General features: G+C 37.1%; 1 protein-coding gene across 7 annotated transcripts in view; it reads right to left on the bottom strand.

The window, feature by feature from the left end:
* ETV1 (ETS variant transcription factor 1) overlaps window positions 1-20,758 on the bottom strand; it is a 92,052-nt gene that overhangs the window by 59,014 nt on the left and 12,280 nt on the right. For all 7 annotated transcript variants that reach the window (XM_046021343.1, XM_046021342.1, XM_046021344.1 and 4 more), the window contains one exon: window positions 20,668-20,721. In XM_046021343.1, the coding sequence (XP_045877299.1) occupies window positions 20,668-20,721 (54 nt within the window). The remainder of the gene's footprint in view (window positions 1-20,667; window positions 20,722-20,758) is intronic.

Raw genomic sequence — 20,758 nt, 5'->3', positions numbered from 1 at the left:
AACTATGAATTTGGCACAAAATTTTTTTTATTTTCTTCCCCAAAATAAATTCGTGGATTTTGGATATTTGGATTTGTAATATTAAATTCAATATATATTAGAGCAATTTCCATGAGTAGTCACCATTCCTACAAAAAAAAACTTGTACCCAATTTTGCCCATCTTTAAAAATGTTCACTTAAATGTATCATATTAAGAATATATATTATATATTATATAATTAATAATTATATATTAATAATATGTAATTATTAATTAATATTATATATAATAAAGACTATGACTTAGGACCCACATTACTAACCTCAAAATAGTCTTAAAATAGGTCAATGTGCAAGGAAAAAAAAATCCATCAGTATTTAGAAAAGTGCACTTCATTCTTCATACAACAGGTAATATTGATGTTGGCCAAACTTTCTTATAGAAAGTCCATGAGACTTTCCTACAAAGACTCACTGCTAAGTACCAGCATTGTCTTCCTCAACTGTGACAACACCATCATCACCTCCAGACACCCGTCAAGCCCTTTGTGCCATTTTGTAACAATATTAACTTAAAAACATCTACAGCTCTACAGTGATATCAGGATAATGAACTATAAAAAGTCTCTACTGACATAAGTCCAGCCTTCACCAATAAAACAAGAAACAAACAATTGAATGGTAATAAAGAAAACCAACCCAGAGAGTTATGGATGGGCTTACCCACAGCCATGAAATGAACAGTCCAGAGATAACATATAAACTCCACCATACAATGTGTTTTGTAAGAAGCAAATGTGAATGATCACTGTATACACAGATCACATTTCCATGGCTAAAGAATATAATCCCAAGAAAACAGTCACTGGAACAGAGTTTTAGAATGATATTAGCATTAGGTAAGTAATGTTTGAGATCGCTTAACATTCTCATTTCTTAATAGATTGCTTCCTTTGAATATAAGCTTCTTTTTACAAAGGTGTTATACATTATATTAAACATTATCTTTTTTTCCTAGTGGAACACATCTCTAATATTTAACTGGCATTAACAGCTGGGAGTTACAAGTCACAAATGAATCAAATCAGATAAGAGCATTTCATAAGAAGCTGAAGAGATTGTTCTTGTCCCCCTTCACAAACTTTAGGACGAGCAGTTATGGAGGAGCACTTTAATCATGGATATACAAGTTGTTAAGTCTGATGTCTCTACCCTGCAGCCCAATTTATATTAAAACAGATTTATATAAAGTTACAATTACATTTGACTTAGTTGATGTGGATTTAGGAATATATAATTATTAGAGTAGCCCAAAATACAAAATCAAGTTTGATGCCACTCTTCTTTAATTATATAGACTTGTAACTAAGGACATTTTCTTTACTTTCACTCAATTTACACTATTCCAGAAAGGCTTCCTAAATGTGTAGAAAATGATCCTTCAATTTTTATTATACTTTATAGAGCTGTTGACGTAACTTTCTAGCTATAGTTCAAAAGATGCCTGTTTCTGTTTTTTTGACTCTAGAGCGTCTCTACAGCACTCTCCCACAAGTGCTTTCTTGAGGCTACATAACAGGAGAAAACTCCTCATAATAAGATCATTGTGATCCTTCAGGAACCAAGCCCTGTCTGATGGGAATCAAGACAACTCACCAGTTACCAAATTTGGCTCCGTAACAATAGTGTCATGGCAACATTCCAACGTATATTTTTTTAACTTTGAGTTGCTAACTGCAAATAAGGGGAAATTAGATTACCACACTAAACATAAAATAAAGAGCATAACGAGGTAGCAGTGTTGTACAGGTGTTATCGGAAATAGCAGCACGAAAGCAATAATATTTGAAGATTAAAAACGTTTTTACTTCTGTATCTGGGAGAGCATTTTGTGGCAACATCAAAATACATATCAAATCCTACACAGTCTTGCATGATGCATGTCTTTACGTTATTCATAATATACAGACACTCTAACTAGGATGGAAAGTCTACATTTGATTTGATTTTTACATAAATTCCACTTCAGTAAATATTATAGTCACTAATCCTGGTGGGTTTTTAAACTTTAGATGTAAAGTATATTAAATGGATCTCTATTCTTCAGTGACGTGGCATATCCAAACTCTCAACGTAGTCTCCTGTTTAACTGCTTTCTTCTAAACGGTCAAAACTATATTTACTGCTCTGTCAACGTAAAGCACTATTTAAATGTAACCTTTTGAGACTCTCAGATGTTATCAGCATGCCAATGTGAATGAAGAGACATTACAAGGCCTGCTACAGGTCACCAGTTACACAAGAATCATTTTTCTATAATTTAGTGATCAAAGAGGATGATAAACAGAGATAGCATTCTTCTACGCCCCATCATGACTTACCAACACAACACAATGTAGGAAACTCACGCACAGAATGGGTTTTTTTTAACATTTCCTTTTACTTTCATATTCTAAAATACACTCTAACTCTTTAGAACACAGAGCTCTGCCCATGGGTCTGCAGCTAACTCTGTGTATAAGGCAACCAGTAGGTGTGTCAAATACCGTAGCCAGATGATCTATGCAACAGCTTATATTAGCACTTAAACACACAAAGATGATTTATGCAGTCCTCCTTTGTAATTGATAGTTCCAAGAAACGAGAAAAATATGAAGATGAAAGAGTCTTTCTGCTCTCCCTCCATGTGTGCAAATAGAAATGAACTTTGGAGAAACACATGGATGCCACCTGCAAAACGACTGTGTGATCACAAACATAATAGGCCTGGTTTGCATTCTCCTCCTTGCCCTTTGAAGTTAATAGAAGCTTTGTAAATTGAGGGTGTGCACAGGGGTAAAAATTAAATCAGATAAAGCATGATTTAAAAGGAGTCTTCCTTTACAATGCATGCATAAATTCTTGGCCAGTGAACATTTGTCTGAATTACCACATTAGATTACACTAACATAATTATAAAATTTCTGATATATGTGCATTATATGTTATTTGTTTAAAATACAATTAACTACAATTAACTAAATGCTAAAACATATCTGCCCCCTAAAAACCCATTATCCCCCTTTGTTGTTGTTTTTTTTTTTCCTCTACTTTCTCCTTTTCAATAATGGGACATCAAGTTTCATGCTCAGGAATTTCCAGGCGTGCTCATTTGTTCTTGGGATAATCCCCAAATACATCTCATTGAGTTTTGCTGACCCATAAAATTTGACTTTCTCTGACCTATCAAACTCCATCTCCACTACTAGCCAACGTACATCTCTACCTCCCAACACTGCCACCACTCTCTTAAGGGACAGAGAATGCACTTGCCTATTTTGCAGCAATTAACACCTGGTCTTTATCCAGCCTAAGAGGCCCTCCCTTCATTACTGTATAAATCACACAAATAGGGAAGAGCCGATTGAGATGTGGCAAGCACATATTGAAAATATATGTGGATATATTGAAAATTAGGTACCACGGCGGATTAAATTCCACTTCTATGACTACTTAGGTACTAAGTTCTTGTCACCTTGGACAAACTGTTTAGCCCTGACCACCATATCTGTGGCACTCAGCTTTATCTGCAACAGTGGAGGGTTATGGTTAGGAGTGTAAATTCCAGTCAGAGCTGCAACTTGGTTGCTGTGTGACAGGACACAATCCATTTAACTACTCTGGGCCACAATTTTTTCACCCTCCCAAAAGCATATGCCAGCTTCTACTAAAGAGGGCTGTTGCGAAGGGCTTCAAAAAGTATCCACCAGAAAGTCAGCACTCTATAAACAGGAGCTATTCTAATCCACAAAATACAAAGATACTGGGTGGAAAATATCTAGGTCCATTTCGTCTCTAACAGTTCAGGAGTCTGCGTTTCCAGTTCATGAAGCCCTTCTCGACTATTCCAATCTATGCTGACCTCTTCCAAAAAAACCCAACCAAACAAACGAAAAAACTATAGAATTTATTGTCTATAACATTCATTTAATTTGTAGTCAAATGTTTTTATTGTTAATATTAATAATAACAATGGTGTTAATAACTTTGAATGTCTTGATTTATTTTGTCCTTGTTTCACATGGATGGCACCTCACTACTGTGAGCCTCTCAGTAAGATGAGGAAATGGAAGTATTCAGAGATAAAGTGACTCACCCAGGTCATCCACCTAGAAAACAGGAGACAGGGGACAGTGACTTGAGAAGCTACACTTGTAGCTGCGACGTTAACTGCTCGCTATGATGCATCTTATCTAACCTCAGCATGTTTTCTCCTCTTCTTGACCTTCCCAGTATGCTCTCTGAAGTCAGGAATCATTTCTTTGGGGGAGGGTTTTTTTTTTCTCTAAGGCATATAAACTGTATTCTAAATTAACAAATATTTAATTATTAGTCTATCTTTATCCTGGCATTTTCAACACGCAAGTAATTTAGACAATTTCTAAAATGGAATGACTCAAAAACATGGCTTAAAATTAGTTTGATCTGTCAAACCACTTTTTTTTTTTCCTAATTGTGAGTTACGACTAGTCACGTGGGTTTCCCAAAGAGAACCAGGCATAGGTAACCTACCATACAAATTAAGAAAGAATGGGGTCTTTCACAAATTTGTAATATATATGCTGCCACAACTGTGATGTTTCCTCCTGTTGGGTTGGTAATGGAGCAAAATAGAAAGAAGGCTAATGTTTACCTTTTGGAGAACAATTTACTCCTTATAGCTATCTGTGTTAGATATCCTATTAACATTTGGTAGATAGGGGCCCCTGGGTGGCTCAGTGGGTTAAGTCTCTGTCTTCAGCTCAGGTCATGATCTCAGGGTCCTGGGATCGAGCCCCACGTCGGGCTCTCTGCTCAGTAGGGAGCCTGCTTCTCCCTCTCTCTCTGCCTGCTGCTCTGCCTACTTGTGATTTCTCTCTCTCTGTCAAATAAATAATTAAAATCATTTAAAAAAATTTATAAAAAAAAAAAAAACATTTGGTAGATAGAGGAAATAACACCCCAAATTAAACTTTGTCACGGCTACATCAATCAAATACAATCATTTTGACTTCTTTTTAACTGTATTGTTGGTGTTACTCTTTCGAAACCTGTAGCTTATGAAATCCTCTGGCCTCAAAACAATGTATATATTAAGTATACGCTGACAATGTCTTATTTCTATACAACTATTGAGTGATCAAATACTAATCTGTTTGCCAAAATTCTGACATAAAATAACTCCTTTAATCATTACATCAACCCATTCACTTTCCCTAACTTTTACTTAAGAGGCTCAACAAAGTTAGGTCATTAGTCCAAGATCACGAAAATAGTGACGTGGAACTAGGAAGTGAACCTACACAAGCTGGGCTCCAAATTCAATAGGTCACCTTATGAGGTTACAGCTACTTCCAAATCTTTTCTTCAGTGCTGAAAAACCTCAAATGTTAGGAATTCTAAGTACAGCTAGAATCTACTTTTCTTACATTTACTATGCAGAGGTCAATTGTTGAAACTCCCAAATTTGATTGTTTTCCCCCTGCGGCTTTCGATTTTCCTTGGAAACTGAAAATATAAGAATTTGTTATCCAAGAAGAATGAGTACGCTAATCCCTGTGAAATGCCGTGGGTCAAACATATCCAGTCTGGTAGAGGCCCAACCACTGCCTAATACTTGATTCAGTGGATTGGAAGCTATTTTATAAGGATGATCTTAGGTCATTCACAATTTTATCAGCCCATTACTTTTAGATGGGCATCCAGAAGGCCATCTCTAAAGCCAAATATCATTTCATCACAAGTGGTGTTACAGCAAGGGTCCCGTGGATTAATTTTTATTATTTAAATAAGAGATGATCATAAAATTACCACCCTTCCAATACAGTTCTCATCTTGATTATTGCTATTTAACTAGTGAAATTTTTTTCTTCAGGCTGAGTGAACACTATAATTATTATTGCTTTGCATTGTAAAGGTTGCATCTTAATTGAAAAATCAACACTTTTTTCCCTTTCCATGAATACATCAACTTCAAAATCAACAAAAACATTGAAGATGCAGGCAATTTTGCTAGACCCACAAATTAGAGTGTCCTCGATCAACCAGAATTCATAACCCATAATCTTAAACATAAGATGTTAACTGATCCTATAACCAGGCCAGGATTCCAAGTACCAAATGTCTTCAGCTCAGCTTCCTGCTTTTAAATCCCTATGGTCAAAGCAACAGTAGGTTTGAATAAACACTCTGAGTGTCTTATGACAGTGTCACCATGGATAGGTACGGAACTGCACAGTGTGATCAACAGTAAAAGGTCAAGTTGTTCTTGCAATTATTTTACAGTATGTATATAGAAACAGCCTAGAAGTTGGCAGGTACAGATAACATTTCTGGGTATGGCAAAAACAAAGAAAACAAAACACAGAAAAGTAAATCGATCAAAATGAATGCATTTCATCATAAAAATTATAATATGAATCGTTTGTGTATTTCATATATATTTGTGCATATATAGATAGAATAAAAGTTTATACCACTGCCTTTTATGTCCAAACATACGCCTAATATATTTCATATAAACACACAACGCATGTGTATTTGTTTATGTAATACTCATCTGATATTCAAGTTATCCTAGAGGAAGGTAAAATTATTATCCCTGTTTCAGACAGGAAGGAACTGAGGCACAATGAGGTAAAATTGCTTCTACTATTAAATAGCAGAGATTTGACCTCCACTGTCCAAGGTCCAAGACTTTGCTCATATGCAGAACATTGTACTCAGTCCTCTGAGAGAATCCCATCACTTCATATTACGTGACATTAGTGTTCATAGTATTAATACCATATAAGAGCTTGAAGAGATGTTTAAGAAGTACTGTCAGACAAAATGCCACACGTGATATTCAATTAAGTTCAGCATAATAGTAGCATATGTTTCTGACCTAATTATATGATGCCTATAGATAAATCATGTCCCAACCAAAATTTAAAAATTCTCTTTTGAGAGCACTATTATTTTGTTAAGCAAGCATTCAGGATTCCTGAAACTGAAGGCTTATGTATACAGAGAACTTAACCACACTTCTACAATTCAAAGTATGAGGATGAAGATTTTCATAGAGTAACAGGGAACTAAGAGCTGTCTACACCACCCTTGCTTTCCATATACATGTTATTTTATACATTGTGGCATAAATTAGAAGAAATTTATAAACATTTTGGAGTTTTTTTTCCTTAATTTATACCATACAAACATACAAATTGATGCATGTGCACATGCCCTTGGCAAAAATATTTATATGAATTTTTTCATTTGTAGAGTCCTAGCATTTCAATATATGAGCGGTTCCCACATTTTGCTATGCACTATTCTATGTACATGAGCAAATGTTACAAGATGAGTCTTGTTTCTGCCATCCACTACTTATAAGACTTTGGTTATTGCATTAAACCTGTATGACCTTTGTCTGCTCTACCTACATCCCAGGGCCACTGTGAAAAGCAAATAAGACGAGGGATGTGAAAATGATCTATGAATTCTAAACTGTTAAACAAAAAAAGAAAGGAAGGAAGGAAGGAGAGGGAGAAAGGAAGGAGGGAAGGAGGGAGGGAGGGGAGAGGAATAAGGGAGGGAGGAAGAAGGAAAGAAAGAAGAGGGAGGGAGATTGAGATCATCACTACTCTTGTCTTCATCTTTCATTCCATAGGATCTAGCACAATACCTGGCATTATGAATGTTTGTTTTCTCAACTTATTTTTCATTATGAGGAAAAAAAACTTTCTGGTTCTTAACCAAAAGAACATGCTGCATTTTACCAAAATAAATATGCCAGATCTTTAGATTCTAAAACTGGTATCCGCTTAACTATACGATTAATATAAAAATAAGAGTGTATTTTTTGCTTTCATAATCACAGCAACTGTATGCATTTTACTATGCATACAATTATTGCAATTTTGCATGAATGGTTTAGGAGTCACTTTATACCAGTCCTAACCAAAAAAGAAAAAAAAAAAAGGTTTTGTACATTTATAAAGGGTGGGGGTAGGAGGTTGCTGATGAATAAAACTTGACAAAAAATTCAAGAAAAGTAAGAATTTAATGTTTTAAATAAAATACGGAAGTTTGTATGTGTGGGTCTCCCTATGTGTGTATCACACACGCCTAAATTCATATGATGACCTCTAAATACACATAAACAGATCTACACATTCCATAAGCACATTGCCCAAACCTTCAGAAATTGCCATTTAAAAGCCAGGGGCCTAAATTTTCACTTTGATCAATGAGACAGCTTTTTCACAAGATGAGATGACTGAAGTTTATTGATTAACTGATAACCTTCTAATGCACCAGCCTTTAATCTGCAATAAAACAGTGAATGTAAGGAAAGCTTTCAGAAAGGAATACAAGGTTTGATTATCCTAGAGGAAAAAAACAGTGTGGAGAGGCTCGGGATGGCAAAACATCCAGAAACACAGAGCAATGACATCCAGTTTCTTGGCTTTCCCAACAGACCCGTGAGCTGAGACAACTGTGTCACCTGACATTCTAGCCCCACTGCCAAGAACCAGAGTGAAATCAAATCAACATAATAAGGCTGTTGTGTCCATGAGGATGGAGAAAAACAACCTCAAATGGCAGTCAAAGTTCACTTCACAGCATGACTGCCATTTCAAAGGAAAAGTTAACATATTGAAGTTAACACTTCAAGACTATCCATACATCTTGATAGGAACGAGCCATATTTAACCAAGTCCAAGGGCCCGAATAGTATTTGACAGAACTTTGGCTGCTACTTGGTGGCTCACAGATGAAGATCATATGTTTGGGCCTTAAATATCAGGACTAAAAGTTTCAGGGGGAAAAGGGGGCAAAACGGGGAGGATATATTTCTTTCTGACCAAAATTTGTCCAGAATTTGGATTAGCTTACAGACCTTGATCACAATGAGAAAGACCTAAGCGATCATAAACTGTGAATTAGATACAAATATATTAAAATTGGTAAAGTAGACATACAAAAAACTGGCATCAAGATAAACTACATTGAACTCATTCCCTCTTAAAATATATTTGCGTTACTGAGGTAGCTAAGCTTAAAGTGCCTTCTTTAACAAGAAAATGGTTGAGAAAAATATTTCTCACTCCAGTGTTATAGAGTATTGATAAAGAAAAGGTCACCAATAAATGAAAGAATCTAGGTTTGTATAATTCTTATTTGCTATTTTCCCAACATACAAGTAAGGGCATACAATTGTCCTGGCTCTAACATCAGAACCAAATAACCTTTCTGAATTTCAGTTCATTTTTAAAACAAGAGCACAGAGATCATTAATCTATGATGTCTCTTCAATCTGCAGCTCTGGGATTCTCATGAATATTTACTACCACTTTGGGAATTCCATGAACCCTACTACTCTGACTAGTACTAATACTTCTGCTGCTGCCACTACTCCATCATCTGCCTGAAGGTTCTTCTCCCACCGTGAGGAAAACATACAGATATTTTCAGACAAAAACCGTACATACACAATAAGCAAATAGAGGATATATCATAAATCTCTCTCAAATTCTGGATAAGAGGAAATCTTCCAGGCAGAACAAAACAAGCACTAGAGCCTAGATGAGAAATGGAACAGTTCCAAGTACCAAGTCCTCCCAACTTCCTTCAACCATAGCTATTAGCTCAAATGAGTTCACAGAACACCTTTCTTGGAACAAACCCCTGTGGGAAGGTTCTCTGGGTCCCTCTCAATCTATCATGCCTTACTAAGAATAATTTTCAAACAATAATCATGTCCTATATGAAAAACTTCTGTTAGTGATGAAGTTTTTGGGGGGGAGGGCCGGGGGGTTGTTTTTTAAAGAGCAGTAACAGTTGGTGCTAAAGGAGAGGTCAAATGTTTTCATCTCACAGGGCGCCAGGGTGGCTGAGACAGTTAAGCTTCTGACTCTTGACCTCAGTTCATATCTTGTTCTCAGGCTCATGAGTTTGAGCCCCGAGTTGGGCTCTATGTTGGCCATGGAGCCTACTTAAGGGCAGGGGGAAAGGAGTATTAACAGTTTTGAAACCTTTACAAGTGGATTGAGTTCTGGCCCTCTGGGAAGGGAGATGATGTCCCCAGACCATGCAAGTAGGAGCTGGGGATCTGACTTTTATCATTTCAATCATCTGAGGCCTTAGTTAGTTGATTATTTTATACCTTATATTTCTCTATAAAAATGGGAAAAAATACTAAGTTATTTCAGAGTATTTGTGTTTAATAGAGATTACTGAGAAATGTATTGTGAGATAGGAATATCAAATAATATTAGAGAGCCCTAATCTGATAACAGAGACTGATCACTGATAATGTTACATAAATGCAAATGGCTTTCCATTATCCCTCAAAACAAAACAAAGCATGGGAAAATACAAGCAGAATAGTTGCATTCTATTTCAGACAACTAAGCTACCTGTGTACGAATATGTCTAAAACACCTTTTTAAGACTCTAAATATCTGAGAAGCTATTCATTCAATTCACTGAATATCCAGTGAGAATTATACATATTTGTATAGGACATGAGCCATCCTCTACAAGCTAACTCGAATAATATTAACACTGAGATGTACAGAAAGCATTTATGAGCACAGAGAATTCATTAATTCTTAGACAAGCAAAGAAAAAAACGACATTCATAAATGAAATGATTCATGAATGAACAGAATCTTAAAGAATGAGTATGATCTCAAAAAGTAGAGTAGGTCAATATTTTGCATATGTAATTGCCACCGGAGAACATGATTTATTAAGACATAACAACCTCTTGAGTCCCTATCACAGGAATTTAAGCATGGCCTAAAGAGAAGCGAACATAGAAAATGACAGTAATCCACTGGAAAATCCAGTGGCCATTCCTTTGAACAGGGTGCTTTTTGTAGAAATGAACATAAAAAAAAAAAAAAAAAAAACAAACCCAAGCACATTTTCTTCAGAATGTAATAGATCAGCATCTGAGTATCCCATGACTACACACACACTGAGCCCTATACGATTCCACATCCCTTGACATGAAATGAATAAGACTTTATCAGTTGCATGCAGTTCAGAATCTAAGTTCCCTGAGAGCAGAGGTATTTTTCTCGTTTGTCCACCATGGTAATTATCAGTGCCTAGACAGAAGACGGCATAGGACAGACCAAAACACATTTGTTAAATGAATAAACTTTTATTAAAGTCTTGTCAACCTACTTAGCACCCTCAGTAAAAATATACATCTATGGACATTTGTAAAATCTCATAAGTAAAATGAGAGCTGTTACACTCTTAAGATTTATGATTCATATTTTAAATCATAAAAATCAAAATAACAAATGTGGCCCACATTTCTAAGAATACAATCATTCCAATTTTGCAAACAGAAATACAAGACTTCTTTATAGCAAGACACAAATAAAGGAGCAATCACAATTCAAGCCTCTTTTAGGGATCTAAAAATCTCCAACAGGGCTGTAAAGTCAAAAACTAGGAACAACAATGAAACAAGCCTCTGGACGGTTTAACAATGTGCCATCTACAGCAAACTGAACTTCTTTGCTAAACCTTAGATTTAAATAAGAGTCCAAGACTGCATATACAATCATTACACAATGGCACTTTTTCTATCTTAAAGTTTAATCAGACATTGTAGAAACAGGATTTCTAATCGAGCCATTTCTGATATATCGTCAGTAATTGGGTTTTTGAGTTAACATCACCCTCAGCAACTGTCAAGTGCCAAGTAATGCTTGTTGGGGTGTAATTCATTAGATTTTAAAAAAGCAACCACAGCTGGTTCGTTCCTGGGTTTTGGCACCAAAAAGAAAAAAAAAAAAAAGAAAGAAAGAAAAATAAGGCAACCACATGAAACCAACCATTTTTACTTACTGCGACATAGAACAAACTCTCGTTAAGAGAAAATTCAGTAACAGAAGCAAATGTGCACTGTGCATCTTAAGTAGATGTTTAACGTTATAAATGGGGAAAAGTGGCAAAATGATAAAAATAAAAAACATAAAAACACTAAACACACAGTTAGGACATACAGGCTTACATGTACTACTTAAGCTCAGATTACTTCTTTATATCTGATTCCATAAAATTTACATGTCCTATGAAATGGTGGTTCAGAAATAGAGTCATTTTCATGACTGCTTTGGCCTTATTTGCAAATACTATCGAATGTTGTGTTTGCTTTTGTAATCACAACGAGGCATAAGAATAGGTATATATATTAAAAACACCAGAACAGGGGCGCCTGGGTGGCTCAGTGGGTTAAAGCCTCTGCCTTCAGCTCGGGTCATGATCCCGGGGTCCTGGGATCGAGCCCCACATCGGGCTCTCTGCTCCGCGGGGAGCCTGCTTCCTCCTCTCTCTCTGCCTGCCTCTCTGCCTAATTGTGATTTCTCTCTGTCAAATAAATAAAATATTTAAAAAATAAAAAAAATAAAAACACCAGAACAAAGAATATAATATTTGGTTCTGCAAATAACTTCCCACTATAACCCCTTACCTAAACTTTCCAACAAATGCTGCTGGGCTTTCAACCTAATCATTCCAGTAACTGCATAGCGATACATTTATTTAAGGTTAAGCAAAATTTAACCAAAGATGGCACAGATCACTTGCCTCAAAATAATTTGTTACTAATTATAGGCAGGGTAAGTGGAAAGGATTTGTTGGCATACTTCCTTTTACCATGTTTCTGAAGTCAATTTCTAGAACAATGTATTAAACTAAAGGCAAAATTTAAGAAAATAAATAAAACAGGAAAGAAAAAGCTAAAAACGGGGTGAAATATACAATTTCAGCTTTTAGCAATAATATAACTACAAACTCCAGTTTTGTGGGGGGTTTAAAGGCATTGCTTTATTTTTTGGTTTTCACTTTGGCATTAAATCTGAACTATCTACCTTAGGAAGTATGAGCTGATAAAACTAAAAAATTTGAAAAGGATCTACCTGAACAGACTTTACTAAAACTGATGCAATTTTCTAGCTATAAATATTTAGTCATTTACAGTAATTTCTAATTACACATATTTCCCCATTAATTGCAGTTTTTCTAAAATATACCTTTTCATATTCAACAAGCATTCACCATATTCAGGTATTATCTTTCCTTTGTTTTATCCTTGCATACAGAAGAAATGGAAGAAATGCCATAGACTCATAATGTGTTCTGGGCCTGAAAGATTACTCATTTCCTTGTCATTTTACAGATAAGTAAATAAAGGTTAACTGACACGCCCGAGGTGAATGATTTAGTTTTTTGTTTTGCTTTTGTTTTTTTTTTAATTCCTTCTGTGGAACTTGATAGCTTTCCAGGACGTTATCCAAAACAAAATTTCTTGTAAAAGGTAGCTTTTTTTCCACTGGGTTTCTGTTTTCATTCGAAAAATATGTTCTTTGTGAAACAATCAAGCACCAACCAGAATGTCTGCTTTGCTGAAGAGATGGCCACTGGACTCTAGACTGAGCCCGGCATAGATGAGAGATAACGCCCTAACGGTGAAAGAACAGACCACTGGATGATGACAAACCCCCAGCAGATGCATCTAGAACACGGTGGGGCCACCAGTGCTTGGTTCTCCTTCACTGGCAAGGATAGGGTTCCTTCTAAGCCAGAACTGATTCTAGTATGACAGGGTTCTACAGTGAGCACTTTCTCAAGGTCAAGGGAGAGCAAATAAGCAAAAAATAGTCTTCAGAACTAGACAGACAAATAACTTTAGCAAAGATGACCAAAATTAAACTATTTTAATAATATCTAGTATATAGACTTCATTTTTTTAATTCCCTAGTATACTTAAATAACAAAATGACAGTGTATTACTTCCACAAAAACTTTCAATAATGCTATCACTTAATGAATTGTGTATGTGTATGAACAGGAGAGTCCATCCTACAACTTACTTGCAAAAGACTGATACCGCTGTCAGTGTTCCACAAATAATTAAATGACAGGATAAGCAACATATCTAACTTTGTGTTGCATAGAAAGCTTGCATCAGAATCATCTAACAGCTCATTAGAAATTTGAGGGCCCAATTCCAGACCTGAAAGTCCAACTCTCCTAGGAAAGGAACATGAAGGTGCATTTGAAAAAGCTTCCCAAATGATGCTTGTTCACATTCAAATGTGAATTAAGATTATCGGACTCGGGTAGAATTACATAGCTGATTACTTTTAGTAAAATAATTAAAACACATCTCAAGTGCTTATCTTCCTAAATGGGGCGCCAGATAAAAATCTAAAACTGATAAGTCAAGAAGTTGTAGTGTAAGGATATTATTTAGCATGTGGGACAAATGAAAGGCATTAAAAAAAAAAAAAAAAGGTTGCTGTAGAGAATAGGACTGGGTTGAACAATCTTATTTGTGTTTTTCCCCCACTCTGAGGAACATAACTCTTTGACAAAATAAAAAAATAAATAAAAATAAAAAGCTAAAGACAAACAAATAAACCCAAAACAACTGAAACAACAAAAACCATACACAAAGGAAACAGAACCTTCGAGAGCTGGTTATAGCTTAGATCTCAAGTGATACCATTTAAGATGAGGAAGGCACGAGGCTATTCATCCTTAAGTGGATAGCTGGAGTCTGTACAGTGGCATGTTTAAACATGTGTCTTTAAAACACACACACACACACACACACACACACACACAGAGTAACAAACGCATATTCTCAAATCCCAGAAATGGACTTCTTCTTTGAATGTATGCTCACCTTCTGGTAAAAGAAGCTCTAGGAAGGAAAGACAAAGACTTCCTGGCCAGCCATATTCAAAAATTTAATCGGGAGCAAGAAAGAGTTCAAAATTTATAACAAAAAGCCAACTTTTATCAAGTACTCATTATGTGCGTAGACCAGAACACAATGCAAGGTGGCGGCTTAGTAGAAAAGCAGGGAAGTAAGAAACACAAAGCACAAATGGAACTTCCCAATCCAGGACAAGGACAGGTTAATATAAAAGAAATCATTTAGTCAGGGTCTGCAGAGAGACTTCTCTGACTTCAGTGTCTTAAAAAGCAAATCTGTAATCATTATCTGTTAAAGTGCCCCCCACGTCCTCCCAGTGTAACTGCAAAAGGAACCCAAGTATTACTATGTATTTTTTTTTAATTCCTAAGAAAATGAAACACAGCTATGACTTTCATTTACTTGAACAAAGACTCACCTGTGTAATAGGAGCTTTAACAGTTGAGATCCCACACACCGGTCTGCCTTGATTCTTTTCAGTTGGGTCACTAGTACTGTATTATGAATTTCAATTGAAGTATACAAACTTGCAAACTTTTAATGTTTACTTTCTGCTATATAAACATATCAGAGTCAAGGTTATTGTTATTCCCTTAATGACACTATTCTAAACGACCTGCATTCCACTGTTCTTTCTTGAGTACAAGAGAAAGGAACAGAGTTACAAAGACCTATCCTGCTGGGAATTTTTGCATAACCCTGTTTATACCCCTGGCAATGTTCTGGGAAGAGGTAAAAGGTAAAGTGAACATCATCTAGCCTATGAATCACTGTAGAGAAAACAATGAAAAGAACTAATGTAACCAAACAGAAACAAACTAGTTGGGAAAATGGTAACATACTACCGTAATGAAAAAAATGAGAGGTAATAGATTTCAAAAGATGAGTGCTATAACTACATTTAAAGCATGTGATTTAAAATACAAGATTATTAATAAACATATAATTTACAAAAATTCAGTTTATATATAAATTTGTGTCTACTTTGTAAAGATAAGGCTAATTTATGTTCTAAATACTCTTTAAATTCTCTTTTCTGAAAAGACCAATTTCTACTTCCTCTGGACGAAAGCTTTCTGAAAGTAATTCTGCTTTTTTCAGCAGAGTGTCTGAGTTCTGAAAAGATTTGTTTCTAAGAAATACACAATTTATTAGAGCCAAGTAAGCTTTTTCTCTTAGCCTCCATTCACTTCCTAGGATGGGCTTGTAGGGAATTTTTGGTTTGTTTTCATCTGCCTTCAGGTGCTTTCAAAACTCAGCACCCCTCAAAGGTCAGCAGCAAGCTACAGGTCTTTAGATTCCAGATTTCCAGTTGACATATTTTCTAAGTAAAAATAAAGAATGTTTGGGAAGATTTTTAGAGAATCCCCAAGTGTTATGGTTTAATCTCATTTCTCACAATTTTGAACGCTCCATTCTCTCCTCTTCTGCATAAATTTACCTTAAGACAGTCAAATGTATGATCCATAATCCAGGGTTGAACAGACTTGGACTGTTCATTCTCCTAACTCACATTTACCGAAAGACTAAAGCAATAACATAAGAGGCATTTTATTTGATTGAGGGATGTCAGGAAATCTGCTTGTTTATGTTTGAAAAACCAGCCCCACAGAATCTGTAGAGGGGCCACACAGCGGGTGGGCTTCTCTCTATTCCTGGAGATGAGATCCCTCTGCTCCACGAAGCATTCCCAGAGAAGAATCAAACATTTGTAAAAGGCATTTAGCAGACAACCTAAATTTTCAGTTCCAATATCTGATAACCTCCTCCATCCAGAAATCCTCAGAATTTAATCCATATACTCTATTCCTCTTTTTGAATCATCTCCCTTTGTGCTGTTCTCAATGAACATGGAAATTAGCTGTTCACCATCTTCGAACAATCGTCCTTTATGTCCGTGGTAACGTGAAATAAGCCACACCTCCATTTTCATTTTTTTTTTTAAGATTTTATTTATTTATTTGACAGAGAGAAATCACAAGAGAGGCAGGCAGAGAGAGAGGAAGGGAAGCAGGCTCTCCGCTGAGCAGAGAGCCCAATGTGGGACTCGATCCCAGGATCCTGAGATCATGACCTGAGCTGAAGGCAGCGGCTTAACCCACTGAGCCACCCAGGCGTCCCTCCATTTTCTTTTTACTAGACTATTTCAGATTTGTTTTTACCTTTGTTTGGAGATTTCCTTTAAAATTAGGTGTTTTAGTCACTAATCCCAGAGCCATATTTGTTAAACTGCAAATAGTCACTACTGAAGAAAAACCTCAGCATTCTGAAAACATTTGGTTAAACGTTCATGGTTTTAGCATGTTTTTCCAGAATGAGACTACATCTAGTGGGTTAAGGCATGATTATACATTTTCTGCCTTAAGAAGGGAATTAGGGCTTTGAAAACACTTAGGAGGAAAAGAGCCCTAAGAAGCTGATCACATTTCTAGGATCCCAATTTTACTTACTATGCTTCTATAACATGCTCCTAATTCCCCAGAGGTTTACAGTCTTACTGAAGAAATGCATGTATGTAAAGTGTTACAGTGAGTACAAGGCCCAGGATACTCTAGAGTTTAACTCTGCAGGTAAGGGTGGCAAGAAAAGGTCAAGAAAGACTTCAATGGGGAGCCTGGGTGGCTCAGTGGGTTAAAGCCTCTGCCTTAGGCTCAGGTCTGATCTGAGAGTCTTGGGATCGAGCCCCGCATCAGGCTCTCTGCTCTGCAGGGAGCCTGCTTCCCCTTCTCTCTCTGCCTGCCTCTCTGCCTACTTGTGATCTCGGTCTGTCAAATAAATAAATAAAATCGTTTAAAAAAAAAAAAAAAAAGAAAGACTTCAGTGTGGTGAAGTCTAAGCTAGGTCTGCAGTAGGAGCTCTACCAACACCACAAAGCACAAGTAGAAGTTTACAAAGCAAAATGAACAATGGGTGCAAAGATGGAGAGACCGAAAACAGCTGCGTGCGTCTGGAGAACGGAAACATGGTGAGGGCTCCAGCTCAGAGGACAGGGAGGAACCGGGCGTTGGGATCGCAAGAGTTAAAACTGAAACACCAGGGGCGCCTGGGTGGCTCAGTGGGTTAAGCCGCTGCCTTCGGCTCAGGTCATGATCTCGGGGTCCTGGGATCGAGTCCCGCATCGGGCTCTCTACTCGGCAGGGAGCCTGCTTCCCTCTCTCTCTCTCTGCCTGCCTCTCTATCTACTTGTGATCTCTCTCTATCAAATAAATAAATAAATAATCTTTAAAAAAAAAAAAAAAAACAAAACTGAAACACCAAGTCAAAGCCCAAATGGTAGCGTGACGTTCTGTAGGACTTTGGTCTGCAGAAAGTTTAAGGAGAAAATTAACAAGGGCAGACAGCTGTGCATTAATGCCATTGCGGGGAATGGCTGGGAGGACGTAAGACTGAAAAGAGGAGCCCCAAGCAAGAGGCTTACTCACAAGATCAGTCAAGGCAGATGTGGATGTGAACTCAGTCAAACACAGATAAGTAGAGACCACAAAATTAAGTTATTTTTAAAAGGTAGAATGAACAACTCGGTAAGCAAGTGAAGGTAAAGAACCGGGAAGAAGTGCAGATAAAGGATTTTTAGCCTAGATGGTGATGCCATCAACTTGGAAAGGCAAGAGAAGTGCAAAAGAGACACTGATCAGGAAAAAAATAATAATAAATCCCACACTGGCCTGGCTGAGTGGGAATTGTCCACGGAGCATCATGTATAAGAGTATTTTATGCTGGTGTTTAGCTGAGGGCTGAGGGTTGAGTCCTGAGGTACTGGGATTTTCTGACTTGGCACAAGGACCACATGGCAGATCAGGGGAAGATGCCCAGCCGATAGGGGCAGGGGGACACCCAGACCAGAGATAACAACATAAGAGACATCACTATACAGAAGTGTGCTGACCACGACAGCAACCAATAGCCCCTCTTTAAATTTAAGGTCATAGAAATTGAAAAAAACAAAAATTCATCTCTTCAGTCCCATCAACCACAGTTCCTGTGCTCAGTGAGCAACGTGGTTAGTGGCTACTACACCGAATGGTTAGAAACCAATTATTTCCACCATGACAGATAGTTCTGTGGGATTATGCAGGGATCGCTCATGTTAGATAAGAGCAAAGCATGGGGACAGAACCCTTGGAAAAGAGGAGGGACGGAAGATGAGTGGAGGGAGAAGAAGGAATCAAAGTAGTTAAAAGAGAAAGGAAAAAATCATCCCACCATGGACCAAGAGGAAAGTTCAAGGAGACAAAAGAATCAAGAATATGAAAAACTGAAGAGGTCAAAAAAGAAAAGGAACAAAAATTTCTTTCTGGTAGTGATTTTTACCCTGGCATTTGGTAAACTATTGGAATCATTACCAATTTCTTCAGATGTAAAATGACTCAATGAGAATAATTCTCCCACTCAGATGACAGGTTTAGCTTTTAGAAAGTCCCACAGAAAGAGAAATTCTGGAAATGTGACCATTCTCTGCATTTTAAAGAAAAAAGGAAGGCCTTGCCTAGCCATCATCCTTGGCTGTCATCTTTCTGGAAATTTCTCAGGGTCTCTATGTAAGGTCTATATCATCGCTGAACAGGTTTCTTGAAATCGCATAACTATATGCAGACATCAAAGAGCACACAAAATTCTCTTCTTAGATCAAAAATCAAACTGACAGAACCGCAGTTACCAGGGGCTTGAGATAGTGGGGAGTTATTTTTTAGTAAGTACAGAGGTCAGAATGAGATGATGAGAAAGTTCTGGAGGTGGGCAGTGTTGATGCTTACATAACAGGGTGAGCGCCACTGAACTGCACACTTAACAAATGGTTACAATGGTAAATTTTCTGTCATGTATATTTTATAATGGAACAAAAAAAAAATTAATGAAGCTGAACCAAAACATAGGAGGGAATCTGGATGTAACTTCTTACAACCCTTGATGCCTGGGAAATAAAAAATACCAAACATAAAAGTGGAAAACATTGCTCACAGACATCTGCTCCTCGAAGTCGCATAGATATTGGTATTAGACGTGTGAGATTAAGTGTGAGAATATGGGTTTGATAAGCTATAAGGCAGTAAGCATCTCTAGCTGCTGCTGATACTGCCTCCTGTGAAACTGTCAATGGTCTGGAAAAGTGAATCAAATTAGAGCTCTAAAAGGTACTAACAGAATGAAAACGTTATTAGGTCACTTTCTTCAAGATGACATTTATACCCTTTTTTTTCATATTTACATGTCAGGTCAACAGCTGCAGTTAGTTGGTAGACCAGCAGAGCATAAATATGAGGAGGAAAGCCCGAGGCCGCCATGTTTGTACAGGCATAATGCTTGCTCAGGGATTACCGGGAGGCCACTGTCCCATGAATCACCACTCACGCGTTCTCTGACAGGCCCCGGAGCAAGGCTCAGGGAAAGAAACACTGAAGGGATCCTAAGAGAAGCCACGGGCTCCTTCCGTTTGTGTTACTGTAACCAGGAGGCAGAAAATGAAGCTAAAAATCACATCAAAGTAGGTGAAAGTTCATGAATGTAAAATAATACAAGCCAATAAATTTTTACAAGTATTCAATACAGAGTCTCACATGGATCTTAACTACTGACTTCCTCGGATCAGCATTCAGACTTTTTCTCACAAACAGCGAAAAGCTGGAGGTAAACACTTGCACATTCATTGGATCATACCCTATCTCTCCTCCAAAGGTATTAACCAAATACAGAGAATCGGACCACCTTTTAATCAAAAACAGTTTTCCTTGGCTACTATTTGGAGCTCCACTCAGATCATACAGGGATTCTGCTGGCGTCCCAACCTGACAGAATCACCTCATGGCTATACGCTAAAAAGGTACCAACATAATGCGAGAACAGACACTGGAGGGAGAAACCAACCAAAGAGAAAGAATGAAGAAAGGAAACAAGAAAGACAGAAAAAAATCAAGAGATGAGTCATACTATACTTACAACTTTCAGCCTGATAGTCTGGCACAAACTGCTCATCATTGTCAGGTACCTGAGCTGAAGAAAAAAAAAAAATTAAAAAAAAAATTAAGAG

This window comes from Meles meles, chromosome 10, assembly GCF_922984935.1.
Source record: "Meles meles chromosome 10, mMelMel3.1 paternal haplotype, whole genome shotgun sequence".
Taxonomy (NCBI): Eukaryota; Metazoa; Chordata; class Mammalia; order Carnivora; family Mustelidae; genus Meles; species Meles meles.
Note: the sequence above shows the minus strand (reverse complement) of the source record. Positions and strands in the feature narration are given on the sequence as shown.